The following is a 21,454-nucleotide window of genomic DNA, read 5'->3' as shown; positions in this document are numbered from 1 at the left end:
TCCCCGACGTCCATCTGGACATCAGTATCCTTGGGCAGCATATGTTAAAACCAACCTTCTCTGTAACTGGTTTTACGGAAAGATGACCCTCCTCCAATGATAAAAACACACTGCTTTCTCTCCCCTCTCTTCAGCCAGCATCCAGAATCTGCTAAAAAGTGCTTATCACGGGCCCTTCCAATGCCCCACATTTGTAAATCTCTGAGATGTTGACGTCTCTTCTCATGCTGCCCAGGAGACTGTGTTGGGTCCCATCTTCTGTGTTCTTGGAGGAAAACAGGGAGCACGCAGTTTGTGGTTATGAGCAAAGACAGCCAAGCCCAGGGGCTGCCACTCAAGCTGTCTCTGTTGCCCGCTCATTGTCTCGTTCCATTATACTTGCACTTAGGAGGACATTTGCCAGATCCAGACTCCTTGGACCCCTGTTATTTGTGTGTCTTTTCTCACCTTCAACATGATCTGGACTGGTGTTTTCCTTTGTTAAAAACAACAAGAACATTCACTGGGAAGCTTTTGCTGGCCTCATTTCAGGTCATCATAGCTATTTATTCTGTGTCATAAACTATAATTCTCCATTTCCCTTACTCCCACGTCAGGGGAGCTGGTGGTTTATGGTGGACAGTCGGTGGAATTTGAGTGAAAGGTGGAAGATTTCAAAGAACTACCAAGAGATTATGTAGCAGGTTATAGGACTAAGAACAAAACATAAAATACTCTTGTTCTTGATCACAGTTTGGCAGTACAAAAAGAAAAGGTTCATAAAACAGCATAAAGGATTTAGAATTTGTGGCTATACCTGAGAAAGACTTTTCTCTCAGGGAAGCAAATGAATCATAGGATTGGCTTAATAAGAGATTTCCTTTATGTGAATAAACATAAAAGCCTAGGATCTGTCTAATTGGTCTCAGTCCTGGGCAGGTATGGAAGCTACAGATTTTTTCCAGAACTCTGTTTAATAGGAGCATGAAATATATGTTGTGGTGCTGTCAAAAAGGCCTAGATGACCTAGAGAGACCTGAAGTACAAGACAGATAAAACTGTAGAAGAAAAGATTTGGGAAAGAGAATGAAAACAACAGGAAAGCCTCCAAATACTTAAATACGAAGAAGAACACAGATGTGAGGCCACTGCTGAGCGCTGTTTGACCCCAGGTGTTTGGATTCCAGTGTGGATGTAATTGTAAAGGAATTTTGCTGATAGGTGAATAGTGGTATAATCAGGATGTTGGCTGGGATATTCCAGGCCTTGATCAATCCCAGAAATCATGATAATTAAATTGGCTCCATTCTCAGGATGCTGCAGACCTGACATTCTTATTGAAAGTGTCACAGCAACTTCTTCAACACAAGGCTCCTGGTGGAGATACCACAAATAGAAAAAAAAAAAAAAAAAAACAGGGAGGTGGTCAACTGTGAACATGACCCTAAAACTGAAAGAATAAGTGTCAGCACCTTCTTAGTGGGAGGAATGGGATTGAGATTGTATGGATTTTTTCAACAAGAACAGTTTTCTAAAGACAAGAAAAGTTGCACATTCAACAAGTGCTTATATATCTGGGTGCTTTATTTTTATTTTCTTTATTCTTTTTTTTAATTTTATTATGTTATGTTAATTACCATACATCGTTAGTTTTTGATGTAGTGTTCCATGATTCATTGTTTGCCTATAACACCCAGTGCTCCATGCTATCTGAGTGCTTTAAATATCCAGAGGAAATGCGCAGTCTCTGTTCTAAGCTTCTGTTCTGGGAAGGCAGCACTCATGACGAAGGGATCTCTGATCAAAACCACTTGGAGGCCTCAGTTGTCAGGCACTGAGAGATCTGGGCCAGGAGCTCCTGGATATAAGCTACACTTTGAATCCACACCCAAATTTAGAACATGCCCTCAATTTGTGATAATAATAATATTACAGCTCAGAGAGGTATCACTTTTCTTTAGGACTTCATGATTCATGCTAGTTGCTTTTTTTCTTTTTAAGTAGACTCCATGTCCTGCCTGGAGCCCAACATGGGGCTTGATCTCAGGAGCCCGAGATCAAGACCTGAGCCAAAATCAGGAGTCGGAGGCTTCACCGACTGAGCCACCCAGGCGCCCCTGGTTGCTTTCTTGAGTGTGTTGTGTGTTTATAGTCAGAGAGGAACAGGAGAGCTCACATGTTGGAAAAAATGGCTGAGAGCTACTCTCTATTGCGTGTGGAGCAAGGGGCCAAACCCCGATTTCCCTCTATCCTCACTCTCATTCCTCCTGTTTTTCTTTGGGCTGAGAGTCTGAGGGGAGGGCCGTTGGAAGTGTAAGTCCAGTTCACCAGGCCAAGCATGTGTCTTGGGCCTCCGCACCTCTGTGCTATAAATCTCTGGGCACCACATGCCTCTGCAGTGGCCAGGCCTCACAGGGATGTCTTGCTGGTGACGGTGGCCCAGCTGGTGTTCTGCTCAGCTTCACACATCCATCATTCCGGCCTGCGCTGATGCGGGTGGCAGGACTGGAGCGAGCTACTCTCTTATTTCCTTGGGCAGGCTGGATGAGCAGCTTGCCAAGATGTCTTTGGGGGAACTGAGAGGAAAACGAGGGGGGGGATCTTGACAGGTGAAACCTTGGGGGTCACGATTCCCCAAAGTTTCTGGGTGAAACTGTTTTAGAGATCTTTCAGTTTGGTTCCCTGTACTTCTGTTCTCATCGGGCGAGTCCCAGGCCAATGCTGGCTTGGGTGGATGGTGTGGGAGCACCATCCCTGATCTAGGCTGAGGCTTTGGAAGCTGGCCTTAGCAAGAGCACAGAGCCTTGAGCAAATGCAGTTAGGAATGACTTGGTGTTTCCAGGAGAACACGTGGTAAAACAGGACTCCCTCTCATCAGTTTGACTAACTCCTGCATTTGTGTTTACGTGGGTATGTTGAGGAGAAGGAACCAGGGAATAGTTGGTTTCCCTGGTTATGAAACTGTACAAATGAACATAATATAACATAAGACAAAGAAGGTCCAAGGCAATCTACTCTTCTTCCCCCATTCTACAAAAGTCCAGAGAACATGGGTAGGAGTAAGATTTTCCTTTAGTCATCTTTGACAAAACAGGCTTCAAGGAGCATGCAAGAAATGTCTCCCTGTCAGTTCAGGTCTGGTCCCAGATTTAGAAGTAGCAGCCAGACCTCAGAACTGCTGGGGGTCCTTGGCCGGTGGACTCAAGAGCACCGATGCCTGTCCTCATCTGCACATTGAATGTGACATTTGGCTCTAACACTAGAGATGGAAGAATGTGAGCAAAGGAAACAATCTCTTACTGTAGATATTCAGCAGAGGAGTGTAAACGGGGACCCAGACGTGACTTTAGCTCCTTAGCATCCATTTCTTCTGCTCCAGATGATCAGCTGAACTCCGAGGAAAAGAAAAAGAGAAAGCAGCGGAGGAACAGGACGACATTCAACAGCAGCCAGCTGCAGGCTCTGGAGCGCGTCTTTGAGCGGACACACTACCCAGACGCCTTCGTGAGAGAGGACCTTGCCCGCCGGGTGAACCTCACCGAGGCCAGAGTGCAGGTAACCAAAGTATTGCTTCAGGGGCACGCGTCGCAGACTGTTCAAAAATGCCAGTCGTTGATTTCCCACAGGAGCTGCTACTAAGAAAGATTACAAAGGGGCAGCATGAGGACAGAATCAGATCCTAACTGTGTTTCTTTGGGCAGCATAGTATTTGTGTTTTTATTTTTAAAGATTTTATTTATTTATTTGTGAGAGAGAGAATGAGCACAGCAGGGGGAGCAGCAGGCAGGGGGAAAAGGACGCAGAGGGAGAAGCAGGCTCCCCGCTGAGCAGGGAGCCCGACGTGGGGCTCCATCCCAGGACCCTGGGATCATGACCCGAGCAGAACCCAGATGCTTAACCGACTGAGCCACCCAGGTGGCCCAGCATGGTATTTTTACAAATCAACTTTAAGCTTTTAGGGGGCAGAATATGCCCTGCTGCGAGCTCACTCCTCATAGCTGCCTGCCCTTGCAGATTCCAGTTACAGACATTGTAATTCTGAGCATTTGACTCTACACCTCCCACCCCAGCTTTCGATTTGAGCTTTAGGGTGGCCAAGGAGATGAATTCTCTGCTCCCTACCTCAGATTTCCTTCCCCAATTTTGGGAGCTCCAAACCTGCAAGAGATTTATTATAAAGACACATGGTTGTGGACACTGGTGGGAGTGTAAATGAGCACAGCAAAGCCCTCGCATTTAAGAACAGAGTTATGAGCATCTTCAAGTGGATGATTTTGTGTTTCTGTGAAGCGATGAAGGGCAAGGGCATGCAGGACAGTGTAGCGAGAGAACAGCACTCCTTTCTAACATTAATGCCGTGACACATCAACTGCAATCCAGACATCTTGAAATAATACAACCTGGGATTAGTAATAATGATGATAATCACCTAATAACTAGCACTACTTGAACCCTTATATGCCAAATGCTGTTCTAAGTCCTTTACATGAACTAATCTGTTTCATCGTCGTACCAGTTCAGTGAGGTGGATAGAATTCTTCACCTTGCAGATGTGGAAACTGAGGCACAGAGAGTTTCCAGTATTTTACCCAGAGTCACAGAGCCAGCAAGCGGCTCAGCTGGGATTTGAATGCAGATACGCAAAGTTCGCAAAGTTCGTGCTTGTAAGCCCTAGAGTAGACTTTGAATGAGTAATTCTCCTGGCTAAGTGCTTCCTCACGGGGTGCCTTGCTCTCTCTGCTGGAAGTAAAGACCCATTGTCTTCCCTAGAGCTGGTGGTGGGCTGCCGTTTTGATAAGGGTGGGTGTGGGTTAGGCCAATCTGTCTTGTTTTCTTGAGGAAATTATTGTTTGTATATTTGTGCTCAGTCTGGACTTGAGGGATTTCTTTCTGCAAGTGACAGATCTCTTGACCGACAGGGAGTTTAGCTAGACCCAAAGGGCATTGAGGTGAGAACTGTGTCCATGCCATGAGGTGCGGTATACTATGAGGGACACTTGTTGAGTTGATGGAGAGGGTCCTGGGGGTCCCTTCAGCCTGATGAGAAAGTTTTCCAGAGTTCTCCCCATAGGGAAGCAGTGACTTCACCTAGAAGGGCTCCCCCCAGGAGAGAACAAGAGGTCAGCAACAAAAGGGAAAATTGCCTAGACCCCTACCCCACGTGGGTTAGGCGAGGCCCTTGGCACTGCTTGGCAACCCCTCACAGCTCAGGTGAGAGTGACCCGCAGGATCTGCAGGGACAAGGCTCAGTTGTGCTGTCTCGATTCTGCCTTCCAAAGCACAACCCTGAGGTTTGCTTTCCCACATCCTCTTCCCCCATGCTGCTAACCACAGCTCTCCAAACAGGCTCTGTATTTCCACTCTTAAATCCCTTCCTCTCCCTTCAAACTCCGCATATCTTCTATGCCCCAGGCTTGGCCTGCTGCAGTGTAATGAGTAATTTTAGACCAACAACCCACAGTACCTTGAAGCACCACTTTGGCATGGTGATCTGAATTGTAAATAAGGACACATGGATGGGACAATGCTAGACATTTTTTTTTTTTAATGTGAAAGAGCAGTTTGTGAGCTGGTCTTTCCCCCCTTACAATAGACAAATGCTTTTTTACACGTTGAAACTATTTTCTCTTCCTCCTTTCTCACCCTACTATGTTCTAATCCCTGTCGGGGCTGTGGACATTTCATATGTGTGTGGACAGAATTCTCCCTCCACCACGTTATTCTTCCTCCATGAAGTTTACCCTTCCCCAGTCTGCACCGTTCCCTTCTGACCCTGGCCTTCTTTATGGCATTTATCACAACACAACACCTATTATATTGAGTTGTATGTGAGCCAACTTCCCCAACTAATTTGTGAACCCTCTTGGATGGAGGCCATATCTTATCATTTTTGCAAAATTCATTTTTTTCCCTCTTTCTTTTTCCTCTTATTTTTCTCCCCCTCAAACATCTATCAAACACCTATTATACTCTTGGAACCATTTCAGTTTGCTGGGGATGAGTAAGACACTGGCCCTCTCCTTAAGGGTGCTGTAGACTGGAGACAGAGAAGATAAATATGCATGCCATACTGTTATGACATAAGATGATTCCCATACTTAAGGAATATATGAGAATTCATGATAGACCAGAGGAAGGAATGATCAAATCTGCCTGGGGAAAAGGGGGCAGAAATACACACATATTAAATACACCCATTCTGTGCCAACTCTCATGACAGCCCTGTGAATATTATTGTCTCCGTATGTTTTGGAGACAAAGGATCAGAGGCACTAAATAACTATTCAATGACAAAATTTCAAAGTAGTGGAACCAGTATTTTGATCCAACTCCATTAGACTTTAAAGTCACATTCTTTCTACTACAACCGCTTACAAAAGAGATGATATTAAAGTCAAATCTTGAAAAAGCAAGTCTTTGGACACCTGGACAAAGAGGGGGAGACTATCACAGACAGAGGGAGCCTTTGGTGTGGGAAATAACTGGATGCATCTGAGAGTCTCAAGCCCAGGGTAGGAACTGCAATGATGGAGGGCCAATGCATGAGGTCCAAGTGATGCAGGATGTGGCCGGGTTGGTGGACCAAGAGCTAATTCCTGAACAGCCTTTGTTCTATGGTAAGAAGTTTTGATTTTATTCTGTGAGCGATGGAGAACCAGTGGATAATATAAAGCAGGGCACTGATAGACCCCTTTGCATTTAAAATGATCAAAGAAATAGTAATGCCAAGGACATGTGAGAAACAAAAGAGCTGGGCGTGTGCGGAGCCAGAAAGTGAGGACCGGATTCTCCTTCCCTGATTTCTGCCTGTCCCTTGCACAGGCACGATACACAGGGCACCAGCCATGTGGTATTTTACACCAATGTTGCTCCCAGAAGCTGTAACACTGTCCCACTCCACACCACACAATGTCTTTCTCCCGTGCCTTGCCCTGTGTTTTCCATAATTGCACCTAAAAGACTTGTTTTGCAGTTTTTCAAATTTACCTGCCTGTCTTCTCTTAATAGACTGTGAGCTGCTTATGAGCAGAGAATTAGTCTCATGTCTCTACTCCCAGCAGTTAGCACAGACTCTGGAACTCGGCAGGGACCCCATAAAGATTTCTTGAACGAGTAAACGATTGAAGGCAATTCCGTGGCACTCTGGAGGACTTGTATGGTCATGAGCCAGCTGTCCTCAAGCACAGAAACTTAGCCATTGATTATCTGAGTGAACTTCAACAGATGACTTAATCTCATCGAACATGTTTCTTCAACTCTGAAATAGAAAAAGTAAAACCTAATGTACAGAATGGGCACGACAAGTAGAAGTAATGTATACATTGTGCTTATGGACATTTCTAGCCCTTAGCAGCACTTGATAAATGTGTTATGAGCTGTAGCGGATGCTGTCGCTAGCTGCTTCTTGCTGTAACTTCCTCCCTCTTCCCCTGGTGCTCCTCGCACCTCCCAAATAAACCACTTGCTTCGTAAATTCTTGCCACAGGCATCGGTGATGAGATGGAGAATTTTCTTTAAATGTCCAATAACTATTTCAAAAGCAGATGATATTTTCACATTTTGGAGAATTTTGAAAAAGACTTTTAAAAATGTCACTGTATCCATGGCAGACATCTAATGAGGTTTTTCTCTTCTCCTTGATTACAAAACAACCGGGATTGTAACCCACATTTTGCTCCCTTGTGGGCTGGTCATGGATCTCATCTCTGGGGGGCATGATGGAAGTCCCTCAGGGTCCTGTTGTAATAGTCTTCTCTGATAACAGGGTAGCTCGCTAACGTGGCCCAACAGGGAAGGACTGTGGCATCTTTGTATTGTTCTGGGAAGAATTCTGTACCCGTCCTGTTTCTTCCTTGGGGAGGCGTTATGTGGTAACATCGACCAGGACGTTATTCGTTATTCGTGTAACCTCTTCTTCTTTGTTTCCCTCTCCCTCCCTGTGTCCCACTCTCCTCCCGACACTCTTCCAGGTGTGGTTTCAGAACCGAAGAGCCAAATTCCGCAGGAATGAGAGAGCCATGCTGGCCAATAAAAACGCTTCCCTCCTCAAATCCTACTCAGGGGACGTGACTGCTGTGGAGCAGCCCATCGTACCTCGTCCTGCTCCACGACCCACCGATTATCTCTCCTGGGGGACAGCCTCTCCGTACAGGTGAATGACTGGCCCAACCCCCCGCCCCTTGCTCCACTTCCACACGTTTCTCAGCGGTCGGTCACGTTTCAGAGCTGCTGGTGTGGCTGGCTGACATTTCTTACTGGGTTAACCTCTTCAGAGACATTCAACTTGCTGACACCCCCAGATTTTCATGGGAGATTACTAGTTGCCCCAGGAGCAGGGTTTGGGGCAGAAGAGAGAGGGACAGGCCATCAGAAATCTTCTCTTGGACTCAGGAACTCTTGCAAAGGTTTCAAAGATGGGGAAGAATCTAAAAGAAAAGATCATTAAGCTATGCCCAGAGTCCCTCTTGCAAACATTCAGGAACAAAACTTGACTCCAATTCCAAATTTAAGATGTGTTTCATTACGCTCAAGTAGAAATTTAACTTGTAAGGCTCCAAGTGTAGGCTCAAAGACAAACTTTATGGTAAAACTGATTTTGAATTAAAAGAAGAAAAGGAAGAAAAGGAAAAGGAAGGGAGGAAGGAAGGAGAGAGAGAGAGAGACAGAGAGGGAAGGAAGGGAAATCCACGACCATTCTGATCACGCTCATGGCCACAGTCCCTTGTTAGCAGGTAGGGATGTCTTATGATCCAAAATACTTCCTGTTCTATTGCAAATTCTTATCTACGTATCTGAAGTTCTTTGGGGGTCAGTTTGTCTGAGTGGGGTTTTTAAAATATTAAAAACAATGTATAATTTACACTAAACTTTTATATTAAAAAGGTGAAAAAATTTCAAGAAGCAAATAACAGAGTACTATTTCAATTTCTTGGAGAGGCTTTTTAAATCTCCATTTATTAGGCTGTTCAGATAATACAGGTTAATGCCCAAGGGAAGTTGAGACCCAAGTGCCTAAAACATCATCATTGTTCCAAAGTGCCTTTCTTTGAACCAACCTAAACCTGAGTACTCTTAGAAACCGGGTCAAGGCTGTGTGCTCTCTGGCCAATTGCCAGAGGAAGTATTCACAAATTCACTTATTATGCTTTTATTTGCCTTTTTATTGTTAAGGTTAATTAACGCTTTAAGTAGAGGTCTTAAACTAGTTATAGGAGATTATTTCCCAGCGAAAGCTGAACTCCTGATATGAAATGCCACATTTGTGAAATGCAAATACTTTTCAAAAGTTGATGGTTTTAATCAAAGCATAAGACCTCACCTAAATGTTCTTTCTGTTCCAAATCAATTCCTTGAAAGAAATGCCATAAATGTATTTGGAATTTTTTTTAATCCCCCGTTGTGAAATTAGTCTGAATTATGTTGGTCTTAGCACTTAGAGACCCCATACCTGGGAAATTGGAAATTTCTTCATCTCTCAGATATAGTAAGCCTTGCTGACTTCAAAAGATTAGCCCTATCTGTATGTCTGATATAAAATTTAGACTCTTTTCCCATAGGACTTACTAAAACACATTTTGAAGACCATTGTGAAATCATATATTCTTTAATATTTTAAATAAGTAAAAGACTGCTTTGTTTCTCTGATAAATATTGATAGCTCACAGACTCATTAAATGGCTTGGGAAATGGATGTGGTTCAAAGCTTGATGTTTCAAGGTCTCTGGTTTGAATTTGGTCACGACCAGGAAGTATTATTCCTTTTCCTGCCTGGGTCCCAGTTAGGAACTTTTCACACCAGCTCTAAACCATCCAGATGGCTGCCATGTAGTCCTTACCAGTGGGAGTCTGAGGGCAGTACACTACCTACCTACCCTACGTGGGTAGGGCTCAAATCCTCCCTAAATTAATATTGGATCAGATTGCCTGCACCTCAACGAAAGGTCAAGCCCTAATGCCTACATCATACATATTTTGTATATGGGCATCTAACTGAAATTATTAACATGCAATTTATGTGTGCCTTTTTTGGAAATGTTCTATTTTATTTTACTAGATACATTTTTTAAAAACATTCGTAATTGCATCATCTTAACATAACTAGTTTGGTTATTTTTGCAGTTAGAGTTCAGTATTTTATATAGTGTAGCCTTAGTGTACATATTTTGTATTCTGCTGTTTTCATTTAAAAATCATATAAACTAGTGCTTTTTACTCATTTCAAGGTATACCTTTATATGATTTTTTTCTCTTAGATACTGAGTTTGTAAAAAAAATTAAAAATCGCATAGAATCTGATTGTTCATATTCTGTATGAAGAATAAATTAATCTCCAGATAGCAGTAGAAGAATGATGGTTTAAAATAGTAATTTAATCAGTATCAATGTTTTTGACCCAATGTTGACTGCAGTGTTCATATTTTGGTTAATTTCTAAAAGCGGCAAAGCTATTCTGTTACTCAGAGATTTTTCTGCTATGTTTAGAACCAAAATACATTATGGTTTCACATTTTGAAGCTTGGTAGGAAACATGTCTTGTTTAGGAAACATAAAAGAGAAACAAGTGATGAAAAGCAAAGGAAATGATAGACCTTTTGTGTTATTAAAAATTAACTGGCTATTTCTGTTGGTACATTTATGTCAAGTTAGTTATCTCACATGTGACATTCATTAAAAGGCATTTCTTTTGGTTAATCCTTGGAACGCTCCTGTGTGCTAGCTCTGTCCTTGCTTTGGTTCCAAAGAAGAAACTGAACACTTGCTCAAGTTTAAGCCTTCAGCCAGCAGAATAAGACCCAGTGCTCGTGATCCCTGTGTCTGTCCAGCATATTAGGCCACATCACCATATTTTCATTCAAATTAAGCCTTACATTACATTGGACATAGTAAAAAGGGTAAGACCAGGAAACTGTGTAAACATGTCCTTTTGATTCAGTGTCTATCTCAGATCAGTGAAGCACGCCTGCGGCCAAGATCCACCTTCTGGGGTGTGTGAGCATCCCCTTGGGATGACTGATGTGGCTTGGTCATGCAATCCAGGGACAGTGAGCAGACAGTTTTGCCAGAGAGGACGCCTTGCTGACTTCCACAACTCTCCCCTGAAAGAGGAGAGGAGGAAACCAAGACTCAAAGCAATTGTTTGCATGTGGTCAGAATTATGGGATGGAATAGAGCCAACACATTTTTTTCTGGGTGTCTTTTATACCCAGAGTGGTGGCTGTATAATTTATCGTCCAAGCTGGGACACTTTTGAGAGTGAAAGGGGAGTGCTATTAATAATGACACCAGAACAACAGGCGTCACAGGAGACATATGGTTCACCCTATCTATAGCACGACATGGCCCCGTCCGTTCCCTTGAGCATGTTACAGATGATGGTGTCAGGCAGGCAACTGAGTCACCAGGAGGCGCAAAGAGTTCTCTAACACAGACAGTACTGTCCTAGCAGGTGTCGTCTTTATCTACCCATAGCCAGCGGAGGGAAGCTTGTTTTGGCACATTTGCCCACTGCTTAGCTCAGAACTGTTTTCCGTAGGCAAAGGAGGGCACGCACAGCACCAGAGGTATTAAGACTAACAAATATTGTGGTGCTTTGCCTCTTGGGGAGCAGCGATCAACCACATCCCAGACTTTTAATGGTTATTCTAGGTTTTAAGTAGTCAAGAAGCCTCTCCCCAGAGACATCCTCTCCTATGGGAGCTAGAGAACGACCTGGATCTGCAGTGCCAGTTCCAGAGGGAGGACTGGGCTTCAAAGAAAACTAGTGACAGGCAAGAGAGCGGCCAGCCGTCCCTGTCCACGGCTCCCCTCCCCATCCTTCTCCTCCTCCCCCATTTGATCGTGGTCACGGTGCTGCCTGACATCCGCTGAACGCATTTGGCTCATTTCTCCCTTTCACGCTTTCAAAAATAGATCCTCGTCCCTCCCAAGATGTTGTTTACACGAGGGGCTTCATAACGGATTCTAACGGAAGACACTGAAAAGGTAACTTGTCAGAGGGGGAAGAGGGTGGCTGCTGGGGGTAGGGTTTAAGTGGGAATGAAGTGTGTTCAAGAAAGTGGGTCTTGCAGTTTTAGCAATGCCCCTAGGGAAGTCTTCAAGTGGGGAATACTATGGGAAACCAGAGCTCCAGGCATATATGTCCATAAAGTTAAGGGTAGTCGGATAGCCTAGAGCAGGGCTCCTCCAAGACTACTGAGCGTGTGAATCACCTGGGATCGGGTTGCAATGCAGACGCATTCTGTAAGTCTGGAGCAGGACTCAGGGTCTGCATCTCTAACTTGCTTGCCTGTGATGCTGATGCTACTGACACTCAGTATTCGGTGACCGTAGGATATGGGGCAGGGGTCGGGAGAACTGTGTGCTTGTCCTGGCACCTGCTGCTCCCCAGGCCAGTTGGATCATCAGGCTCTTATGTAGCCTTGCATCTAAGGTCAGCTAGCAATGTTTCCCTACTACATAGCTCACAGGGGCACTTGATTCCAGGTAGTCCATGTGCATTTCAAAAAAGAGACACAAAAGTCCTTGAGACAAGAGAAAGATACAAGCCTCCGTGTATAAAAACATTTCTAGAAAGAAAAGTTGAATATGGCAGAGGCTCACTGAAAGAGCAGTGCAAACTGAAGGCTCATGCAGGAAATATGGTCCGCGTTGGATCTGCTTTAAGAGCTAAATACGCGTTTAAAAAATCAACTTCTGAATTTCAGAAACAGAAGTTAGAAATGCTTATTTAAATCACAAAAGATCACTTCCAAAAGGATTTATGGGGTCTCTCTTTAGAAGTAAATTTCCATAGGAAAGCTGGCGTGGAGTTGTCTCAGATGAAGCAGGTATACCTCTGTTCCCGCACTGACAAATGCACAAGCAGAAAGATGGTCTCCAACCTCCACACATCACAGACAGAGTCACAAAAGCCTCACGCTCTACAGCCTTTGGAAAAATCCCAAGCTGGTGAAACCTTAGGATCTCAGGATGACACACAGACTTCTCGAGCTGACAGATTTGTCTTTGGGGGGGAATTTTCAACAGCTTGTCATCATTTGTCCAAGAGGGCCAAAGAGAAAACAAAGAGCTGAAAACTGAGGCAGGCATTATTTTTCCCCCAGCGCTCCTCAATTGTTTGGTGATTTGTGGGGCGTACACTACGGGTGATTCGACAGCAGAGGGGCAGATGCCCATAAGTTTCCTGGCTTTAGAATCATACCGTATATAGAATTTTCCATGCTTCCTTGGTGTTTGGCAGTCTTGTGAACACGTTCCTCCTCCCGACAACCTTTCGGGGTAGGTTGAAATGATCAAAAATGATTTGTCCCCAGTGCAAATGGAACTCGAACCCTGCCGTGGTTAGCATTCTGCTGTCTGTGGCTGAGCTTCATCTGTTAGGAATCTCCAAATAAGGAGATGGAAAAATTTCAAGCTTACTTAAATTTGTCAGCTCTGTACAAGTCCTGGTGCAGAGCTGCTGAATCAACAGATGGGAATACAAGCATTTCTTTTTCATCTCCAGTTCCTCAATGCACTTTATTTGGCAATGCAGTTTCTTGGTCACAGACACAAAGAACTGACATTCTTAAAAACTTGAGAGAAATGATGCTTTCGCCAAATCCTGTAAACTCAGTCCCTGTACTCAGCTCGTGTCTGTGTCCTGTTAGAAGAGCAGGTGGTTCTTAGAAGGCAGGACCAATGGGCAGGATCTCTCAGTGTTGGTAAGCAGGCTCTTGGCATTATCATGTGCTTAATCGATACAAATCACTTAGTTTCTGTCTCACTTTCTGATCCGGGGAAGCTTGATCCTGTGTAGGAATGAGTGGGCACTTTACATTTTGAATGGTCCTATAAAATTGGTCGAAAACAGCTAATTAACCCTCCTTGGTTTCGTCTTGTTAGAAAACGTTTCAAGGTTCTCTCTCTTTTCCTAACATAGACCTTTATAAGTTTTGGTGGCATGGAAAACAGGTGGTCACAAAAAATCTTTCACACTGGCAGCCAGTCAAGGCTCTCTTGCATCTGTTGTCTCTCTGGGAAGCGAGTCCTCTCCAACTTACTTTTCATGCTGTTTTTAAAGCATGACTAAGCTGCTCTAGAGTACCCACTCAATAATTCTGTCTTCTCTGACCTGTCACAAGTCTTGCTTGTCCCTGGTATGTCAACAGACTGCCCACTGCATTCCTCTATGGCTCTTTTAGTGCAAGTTGAGAAACTAGACTTGCAATTCTTTAGTATGTGCACAAAATATCACTATGGTCTCTACTTGCAGGGTTATATATTCTAAACATTGGTTAACAGGCTATGAAGTTAAGACTGGCTCTGTTCTTTTATCCTACTTCTTAGAGCTACACAATGCGCTGGAGTAAGTTGGATCCATTTTTGAAAGTTTATAACTTTCCTAAACATTTATCAAGGGCAAATTAAGCTCCTAGGGAATTGCAAAACTTATTCATTAATATCAGCTGCTTTTTTAATCTTCATGCCCCACTAACTTGAGGGCCACCTACGAGGCATTATCTCAGTGTCACTAATGCAGTGGTGTCCTTTTAATGACACCACAGTACAATTGGACAAGGGTACTTTCTTGACTCTAGAAACTCAGGCTTCCTTTTAAGGGAAAGTGTCCTAGTGAAAACCCAATTTCCTGTGCAATGTATAACTCTAATTTGCACTGATTTGGTTTTGAAGATGGAAAACGGATTATTTTCTGGCCTGCATTCTCTCTAGAGAATCTCAGTCTTTCCAAGAGATGTGCTACCATATGAAGTCTTAAGATTAAAATATCAGATGAAGTTTGTAAACTGTGAAGCAACTATAGCATGAGTGGCTGTAAAATAGATAAAATAGATAATATTGAAGTCACAGCTATAGCAGACATTTCTAGAAAACAGTGATAACGTCTTCAGTAAACAAAAATAATCCCGCAAGGTTCAAGTCCCCTTTGTCTACTATGGAAAATGGACTACACCTTTGATCATCAAAAAAGGAGAGAATCTCTATTAACTAAGACTTTGCTTGCCTAGGGCCTCAAAGGCTGGAAAATGGATCCCTTAGAAAATTAGATCAAGTACCTGAAAGAGCAATACTCCATGACAATCTACAATTTACCATCAGAGAATTTTTTCTTTATGCTCTCTCATAGTTTTAGCCTTCTGTTTCCAGAAGCCATCCAATTTTATTCTGTGTTTAACAAATAATACAGATAACTCACCATTTCAGCTTCTCTCTTATGCACTTTAAATGGTACTATGTACCATCTTCAGGATTTAATTCTGTCACTGGTTGAGAAAGGCTGATTTGATTCACTTCATGATCTATAACTTAGGAACATTTCCCAAACCCAACTGTCTCTTTTCTTAACTACTTACATCTTTGATTTCACTGAAACCTTAGGTTTCAATATATCCTAGCAATTTCTTAAGTGTAGGATTTACGGGTTTGCATATATTTCTGGTAGTGTCTTGAATGGAAGCAAGTAATTCATATAGAAATTAAATGAGGATATGTATATGGGTTTTGAAAATAAATCAAAATTTTTCATATATAACCAAAAACAAAACAAACAAACAAAAAACTTGTCCCTGGGTTGTTCTGATCATTTATGTCACTCCTAATTGAAACCTATCTTAACTGGGGATTCTTTCTGCCCTTTTGGTAGACAGTGGTAAAAGTGATAGTCTGTTGTATAAGTCTAACTTATACTAATATTTGTTCATTTTTTACTATTAAAAGATATTTTTGATGGATCAAGAATATGTAGTCATCCCCTACTTTTGTCTTGTCCCTTCGATTTTGCTCATTCTATTAAGAGAGCAAAATTAATAGGAAGGACTAATTCCTAAAGATAAAAACATATTGGTAAACATTTTTTAGAGATTTTATTTATTTATTTGAGAGAAAGAGTGATGAGAGAGAGTGAGAGCTCAAGGGGGGGGGAGGGGCAGAGGGAGAGGGAGAAGCAGACTCCCTGCTGAGCAGGGAACCCAACATGGGGCTCGATCCCAGGATCCCGGGATCATGACCTGAGTCAGGACTCTGAGATCATGACCTGAGCCGAAGGCAGACACTTAACTGATGAGCCACCCAGGTGTCCCTGGTAAAATATTTTTAAAAAATCATTACTCACAGCAGGATGACAGAGATCATTGATATTGAGCAGGAATTCATTTAATCATACTAGATATTTCTCAGTTATCTATTCATTAAAAGCTTTCTTGAGTGTCAGATATGTGCCAGATATGATGTTAGCTCTACCTGGGGATATAGTGGTGAACGAGGTCAGATGTGGTATCTGATCTATGAGCTTATAGTTGAAGAATTGAAATAAGTGCGAAAAGGGAAATTACAGCGTGCTCCAGGAGAACCTAACTTTGTGTAGATGGTTAAGAGCATCTACTCAGAAAAGGGTAAGAGTGAACCAGGCAAAAATGAAATGGAAGAATGTAGGATTCTTTTGGAACCCTACTGAGTCTTCCTCCCTCTGCCTTAACACACACACACACACACACACACACACACCAGTGCTATAAGGATTTTAAATTAAGGATGTGTATTTCTGGAGAGACCTAGTGATCTGGGACTAATTATATTTCATTAACCTAATTTTCCTGGGTTAATTGCTAGTAAGTGAGCTGAAATAGGCTATTGTGAGTCTTGACTATAAGTCTCGACTATATGGTCTCCCAAATAAGGATTCATGACACAGTCTCTCTATTTGTAGAGTAGCTTTAGTTTTTTGTCTTTCTGGTCTGTCACTTGATCCCCAGAACCACAAACTCCTGTGTGGCCGGTAAAATTGCACTGGAATGCAGGGCAATAGTGGAGCGTGTGTCATTCTATTTATAAGTCTATCTCATTTCAGGCCTCAGTTGAAAGGGATTTTGCTAATCTTAGAAACAACTAGAAACATTTTCATTTAATTAAAATGAGTTCCCTTTTAACTGTTTAGTAGATAGTAATGAATAACTTGCCTCCAAGTCTAAGAGACCACTACTTTTTCCCTTAAAAGAAATTCATGGATTCGATTAACAGAAAACCACCAAATGCACATTTCTGTCCAGCTGCATTTCTAGGTCTTAATTACCCTCTCTGACAACGAGAATCAACTTCAGGTTTTTCTCAGGAATAAGGACAAAGAGAAACAGTTACCTCTGAGGTCAGGAATCCTGAAACTGGCTGGAGCCTTTGCTTGTTTATCTAGGGGATTTAAACATTTCCCAAATAACCGACCCAAAAGGCATCCTGAGCTACGCAAGTCCTTTGAGAAGAAGCTATAAAATCAAGGCCAGTTGGGATAGGAAGCTCCGGATTTGGCCATACTTAGTGCTACCAACCATTGAATCAAGAATGGGTTGCTCACCTGGTTCTCAAGTACGCTATTTAGCATGGTATCCACTGATGACCTAAAATGTGTTAGATTTAAAGTCAGCTACTTAAAGTGAAGAGGGCAAAATGCCCTTTCCTTTTCAAATGCCTGCTTCTCTTGCTCGCTGCTCCCACAGGCTGGTGATGGAGGCAGAGAGAGGGATTAAATACTGTTTCAGTTGGTCGGCCGATGAAATATCCTTCTATTCAACATAAGCAGCTTTCTCCTCTCACCCCAGAGATAAATTATCACACACCATGTCCAACATGGCAAATACCTCTCCCTGCCCTATTCCACTCTCCCCTGCCTTTCCCCTGCCCTTCTGAACACTGCCATCCTTTTCCAAGTGCCTTAGACCGGTGGAAACCTGGGGCTGAAAGGGACCTCAGAGGTCATCCATCCAGCCCACCTGGCCCCGCCTGCCCCGTGCTGAGAGGTGCATCCATCTGGGGCACAGACTTGCAGCTTTGTGAAACTAATGTCTGTTATTCTCCCCGCTCTCTCCTTTGTCCCTACAGCGCCATGGCTACTTACTCTGCCACATGTGCCAACAATAGCCCTGCACAGGGCATCAACATGGCCAACAGCATTGCCAACCTGAGACTGAAGGCCAAGGAATATAGTTTACAGAGGAACCAGGTGCCAACAGTCAACTGAGGAAAAAAATATAATTAAACAGGCCTAAGAAGAAATCAAAAACCATAAGACACCTATCCTGCTCTGTCATTTCTTCATCTGCTGGAAAAAAATAAATAAAAACAAACAAACAAACAAAAAACCTGAACTAAAATATTGGGACCATGGCAGAGAAAAGCAGGAGAGGAGCAAAATGAAAATTAGTTAACCAATGTTTCTCCTCCCTCTGAGATACCACCACCACTTGTTTCTGCGTGTGTTAATTTTGTTTTTCCTTCTACTCATGCGCTTTGCTTTAATATACTCCAAGCTTCTTCAGTTAGGTTCAGCCCACCCACTCCCATGATCGTATGGGTTTACAAAAAAAAAAAAAAAAAAAAAAAAAAACTACAGCAGCCAAAGAAACCATATATATAGTCAGAATCATTGTCTAGCGTCTCCTCAGTGACCTGTTTGAACCTCAGTGCCTTGCCCTATCCTTCTTCCCAGTTCTCTGTATAGAAACTCTAGGAACTTCTGAAAAGCCAAAGTCTTTCTGAAGAATCTGTGCCAGATATGATTTCCTGTCTCATTGTCTCCGTGTCTGTCAGTCATGGTAAGGTTTTTCCATCAGCTACTGTTAAGAAAGCAATTATGTACAACATCTGGTCACTGGTTTGTCTGATCCAATGTGATTGGCTGTGTCTGGCTAATTCTAAGCTCTAAGCTGTAGATCTAAGCTCTCCATATAAGCTATAGATTTAAGCTCTAAGCTGTAGATGATAATATCACCATCACCACCACCCCTCACCCCCATCCAAGCAATCAGCCATCTTAAGTTAAAGATATTTGTTGTTTTTGAATGATTTGCTGTCACGAGCTTGACACTCGAGAGAGGGAGAGACATTTCTTCAGGAAAACAAAGACTGAGTTGTGAAAGGCATGGCCTATATCTCTTTAGTGCCTTAAGGATAGTCAGATGCACACTTATATATATACTGTATATATTTATATATTTTATATATATATATATATAAAATATTCTTGCAAGCTTGAGTTTGCAGTTTCTCAAACACTACAAAAAAAACAATTTTACACCATCACCACTGTCCTTAATCTCTCCAGTGATGAGATGTTTTTAAGGATCTTGTTTCCTTTCTTTCTCAACATAAAATTCTCATTAAGGCCAGAGAGCGATTGATAGGGCATTTGTTTAAGAACAGGTCTCATTTTCACATTTGGGCTTTAAATAAATTAGAACCTATTTGAGGCTATAAAAATGTTCTTGAGTTTGGAGGCTGAGCTCTGGTGGAATGGGAATATATCCCAATACATCATGGGAATTACATTTAGAGGAGTGAAAGCCATGTCGTCATCTGCCCCTTCTCCACTCAACAGGAATCTGAAAGACGTGTGTTTAAATGGAATCCTTAAAGTCTTGTCTAAATTCCAAAAATTTAAAAGGCAACTGTGGGCTAGTCTTTTACTAATATTTTGAAATAAAGTTTAGTGCCTAGGGCTGTGAGCTGGGACTGACCTGTCTTTGTTTCTTTCTTTTTGTCTCCAGCTGTGCTTTTATAACTTGTCAGGTGGACTAGACCAAACCACACCACCATGCTGTGCCTCAGTTTACCTTTTTGTAAAAGGGGTTTAACAATACTTACCTACCTCACAGGGGTGTTGTGAGGCTCTATTCATTTGCTCCTTCATTCTTTCCTGTATTCTCTGTTTGTGCAGCACTTTGTAGCCATGGGAGGAAAGGGACTATAAAAGTAGACAATGTTAATGGAAGGTTACGGTACCTGGAAGCCTTGTTTTCTAGCAAGGAAATGCTACCTTGCTGTAAATACTTATAGCCTTGTATTTGGAAATGAGAAATAGGTTTATATTTACAGACCTCTCAAAAATCACATCACTTGACCAAAGAATAATTTAAGATACACAGAACAGACATATTTTTGACATATTTTTATCCTGACCAGGTTGGTTCTAATAACTTTAGTTATCAGTAATTAAAAAGCTTTAGATTGGTTTTGGCCAAATATGCCAACTCTGAGTGACAGGCATGGACTATTGAGTTTAAGATGCACTTTCAGCACATTTGTTACCCTCTTGGCCTATCAAGTTGAACTAATGGTGGTATTTTTTCAGCCAAACAGCCACCAGTCTGAAAATGTATTTTAAATGTTGAATCTGTACTTCTTTTAATAACAAGAAGAAAGCCCACCTTACGCATTTTGCTTTCATCCACTGATTTCCTCTTCTTTTAGCATACTATTAAAATATTTCTTACTGATGTTTCATGTAGGCTGGCTGAACACCACATATTACTTGCTTCCTAAGGAGTCCCTTGACTAATTCTTTTGTCCCACTAGCTCCTGTGGGCTATCAAGATTCAAAGGAACAGTGTAGTCTAACAGATGAAAACGTTCTTTGTGAAATGAGTGCGATCCAAGAAATTGGCCAACTTTTGGAGTTTAGACTTTGGGGAGAATAGCTAAAAGTGAGTTTGGGTTATAGTGCAAGGAACAGAAATCATACATGACGAGATGCTGCTAGGAAAGGGGAATTTTTGAAGAGGGAAGAAAGGAATAGAAGGTCATGTGAAACAGTCATTTGAAGCTTGCACCCTGACATCCGTTTTCAGGGGTGAACAGAAAAGCCTGAACCCCAAACCCAAACACTATGTGAAACTGGGCAGTTTTACCATCAATGCCTGGGAAGCAAGAGAGTAGCCAGCGCTGGTCAGCCATAGAAATTTTCATTGCTAGTGAATCAACACCACAAACATTTATTATCTAAGCACCTGATCAAAAAGTATACACATGAGACAAGCACTCAGTATTGTTCATTTATTATTGATTTTTTTTTAAAGTAGAAGTTTGATATATGATTTAGAGGAGTAGCCTTTTGGCTTCCAAGCCAGGTCTCAACAGAGGACCTCAGGCCAACAAAGTTCCAAGGCATACCCCCTGTTCCTCACCATCATTATACCCAGATGCAGATGAATACATGCAAACTATCTGTCTGTGTCCCCAGTCCTTCCCCAAACAAGATGCTGATTTGTAGGATACTTGGCAGGTTAAGTCAAACCAGAAGAGGTGATTGAATAAAAAAGGGAATGACACGTAGGGTATAAAGATCTCGTAAGAAATGAAATATGTAAATTATATCTTGCTTTATGATGTAAAATATACATTGTTTGCGCTAGAATAGAAATGATTCCTTTTCAATAAAAAGAAGGATACTACTATGCAGTCTTTTGTTATATACATTTGAGTCTGCTGATTCTTTTCTCTTTGAACTTCAAAAATAGATCTGCTAGGACCTAAGGGTACATGCAGGAAAGAGTGAAGGTAAGAGGGATTTGTGAATAGAACTTTTATTGGAGTGTGATAGTATTGCCTAAAGATGAAAATAATCTATACCTCAAAAGCAAAGACAATGGTGTGAGGGAGAGGGAGCATTTATTGGTAAAATGGGTAAAGTGAAACTTTTATGAGAACTTAG

General features: G+C 42.3%; 1 protein-coding gene across 2 annotated transcripts in view; it reads left to right on the top strand.

The window, feature by feature from the left end:
• PRRX1 (paired related homeobox 1) overlaps positions 1-21,212 on the top strand; it is a 73,556-nt gene extending 52,344 nt beyond the window's left edge. Inside the window, exons 2-5 of one of the 2 annotated variants that reach the window (XM_021682643.2) lie at positions 3,359-3,534; positions 7,950-8,131; positions 11,890-11,961; positions 17,848-17,927. In XM_021682643.2, the coding sequence (XP_021538318.1) occupies positions 3,359-3,534; positions 7,950-8,131; positions 11,890-11,944 (413 nt within the window). In that variant the 3' untranslated portion in view covers positions 11,945-11,961; positions 17,848-17,927. Of the gene's footprint in view, positions 1-3,358; positions 3,535-7,949; positions 8,132-11,889; positions 11,962-17,847 lie in introns of both variants that reach the window. The other variant, XM_021682642.2, reaches the window with a different exon arrangement.
• The last annotated feature ends 242 nt before the right edge of the window (positions 21,213-21,454 follow it).

This window comes from Neomonachus schauinslandi, chromosome 6 (assembly GCF_002201575.2).
Source record: "Neomonachus schauinslandi chromosome 6, ASM220157v2, whole genome shotgun sequence".
NCBI classification, from domain to species: Eukaryota; Metazoa; Chordata; class Mammalia; order Carnivora; family Phocidae; genus Neomonachus; species Neomonachus schauinslandi.
This window is presented reverse-complemented; position numbering and strand designations above follow the sequence as displayed.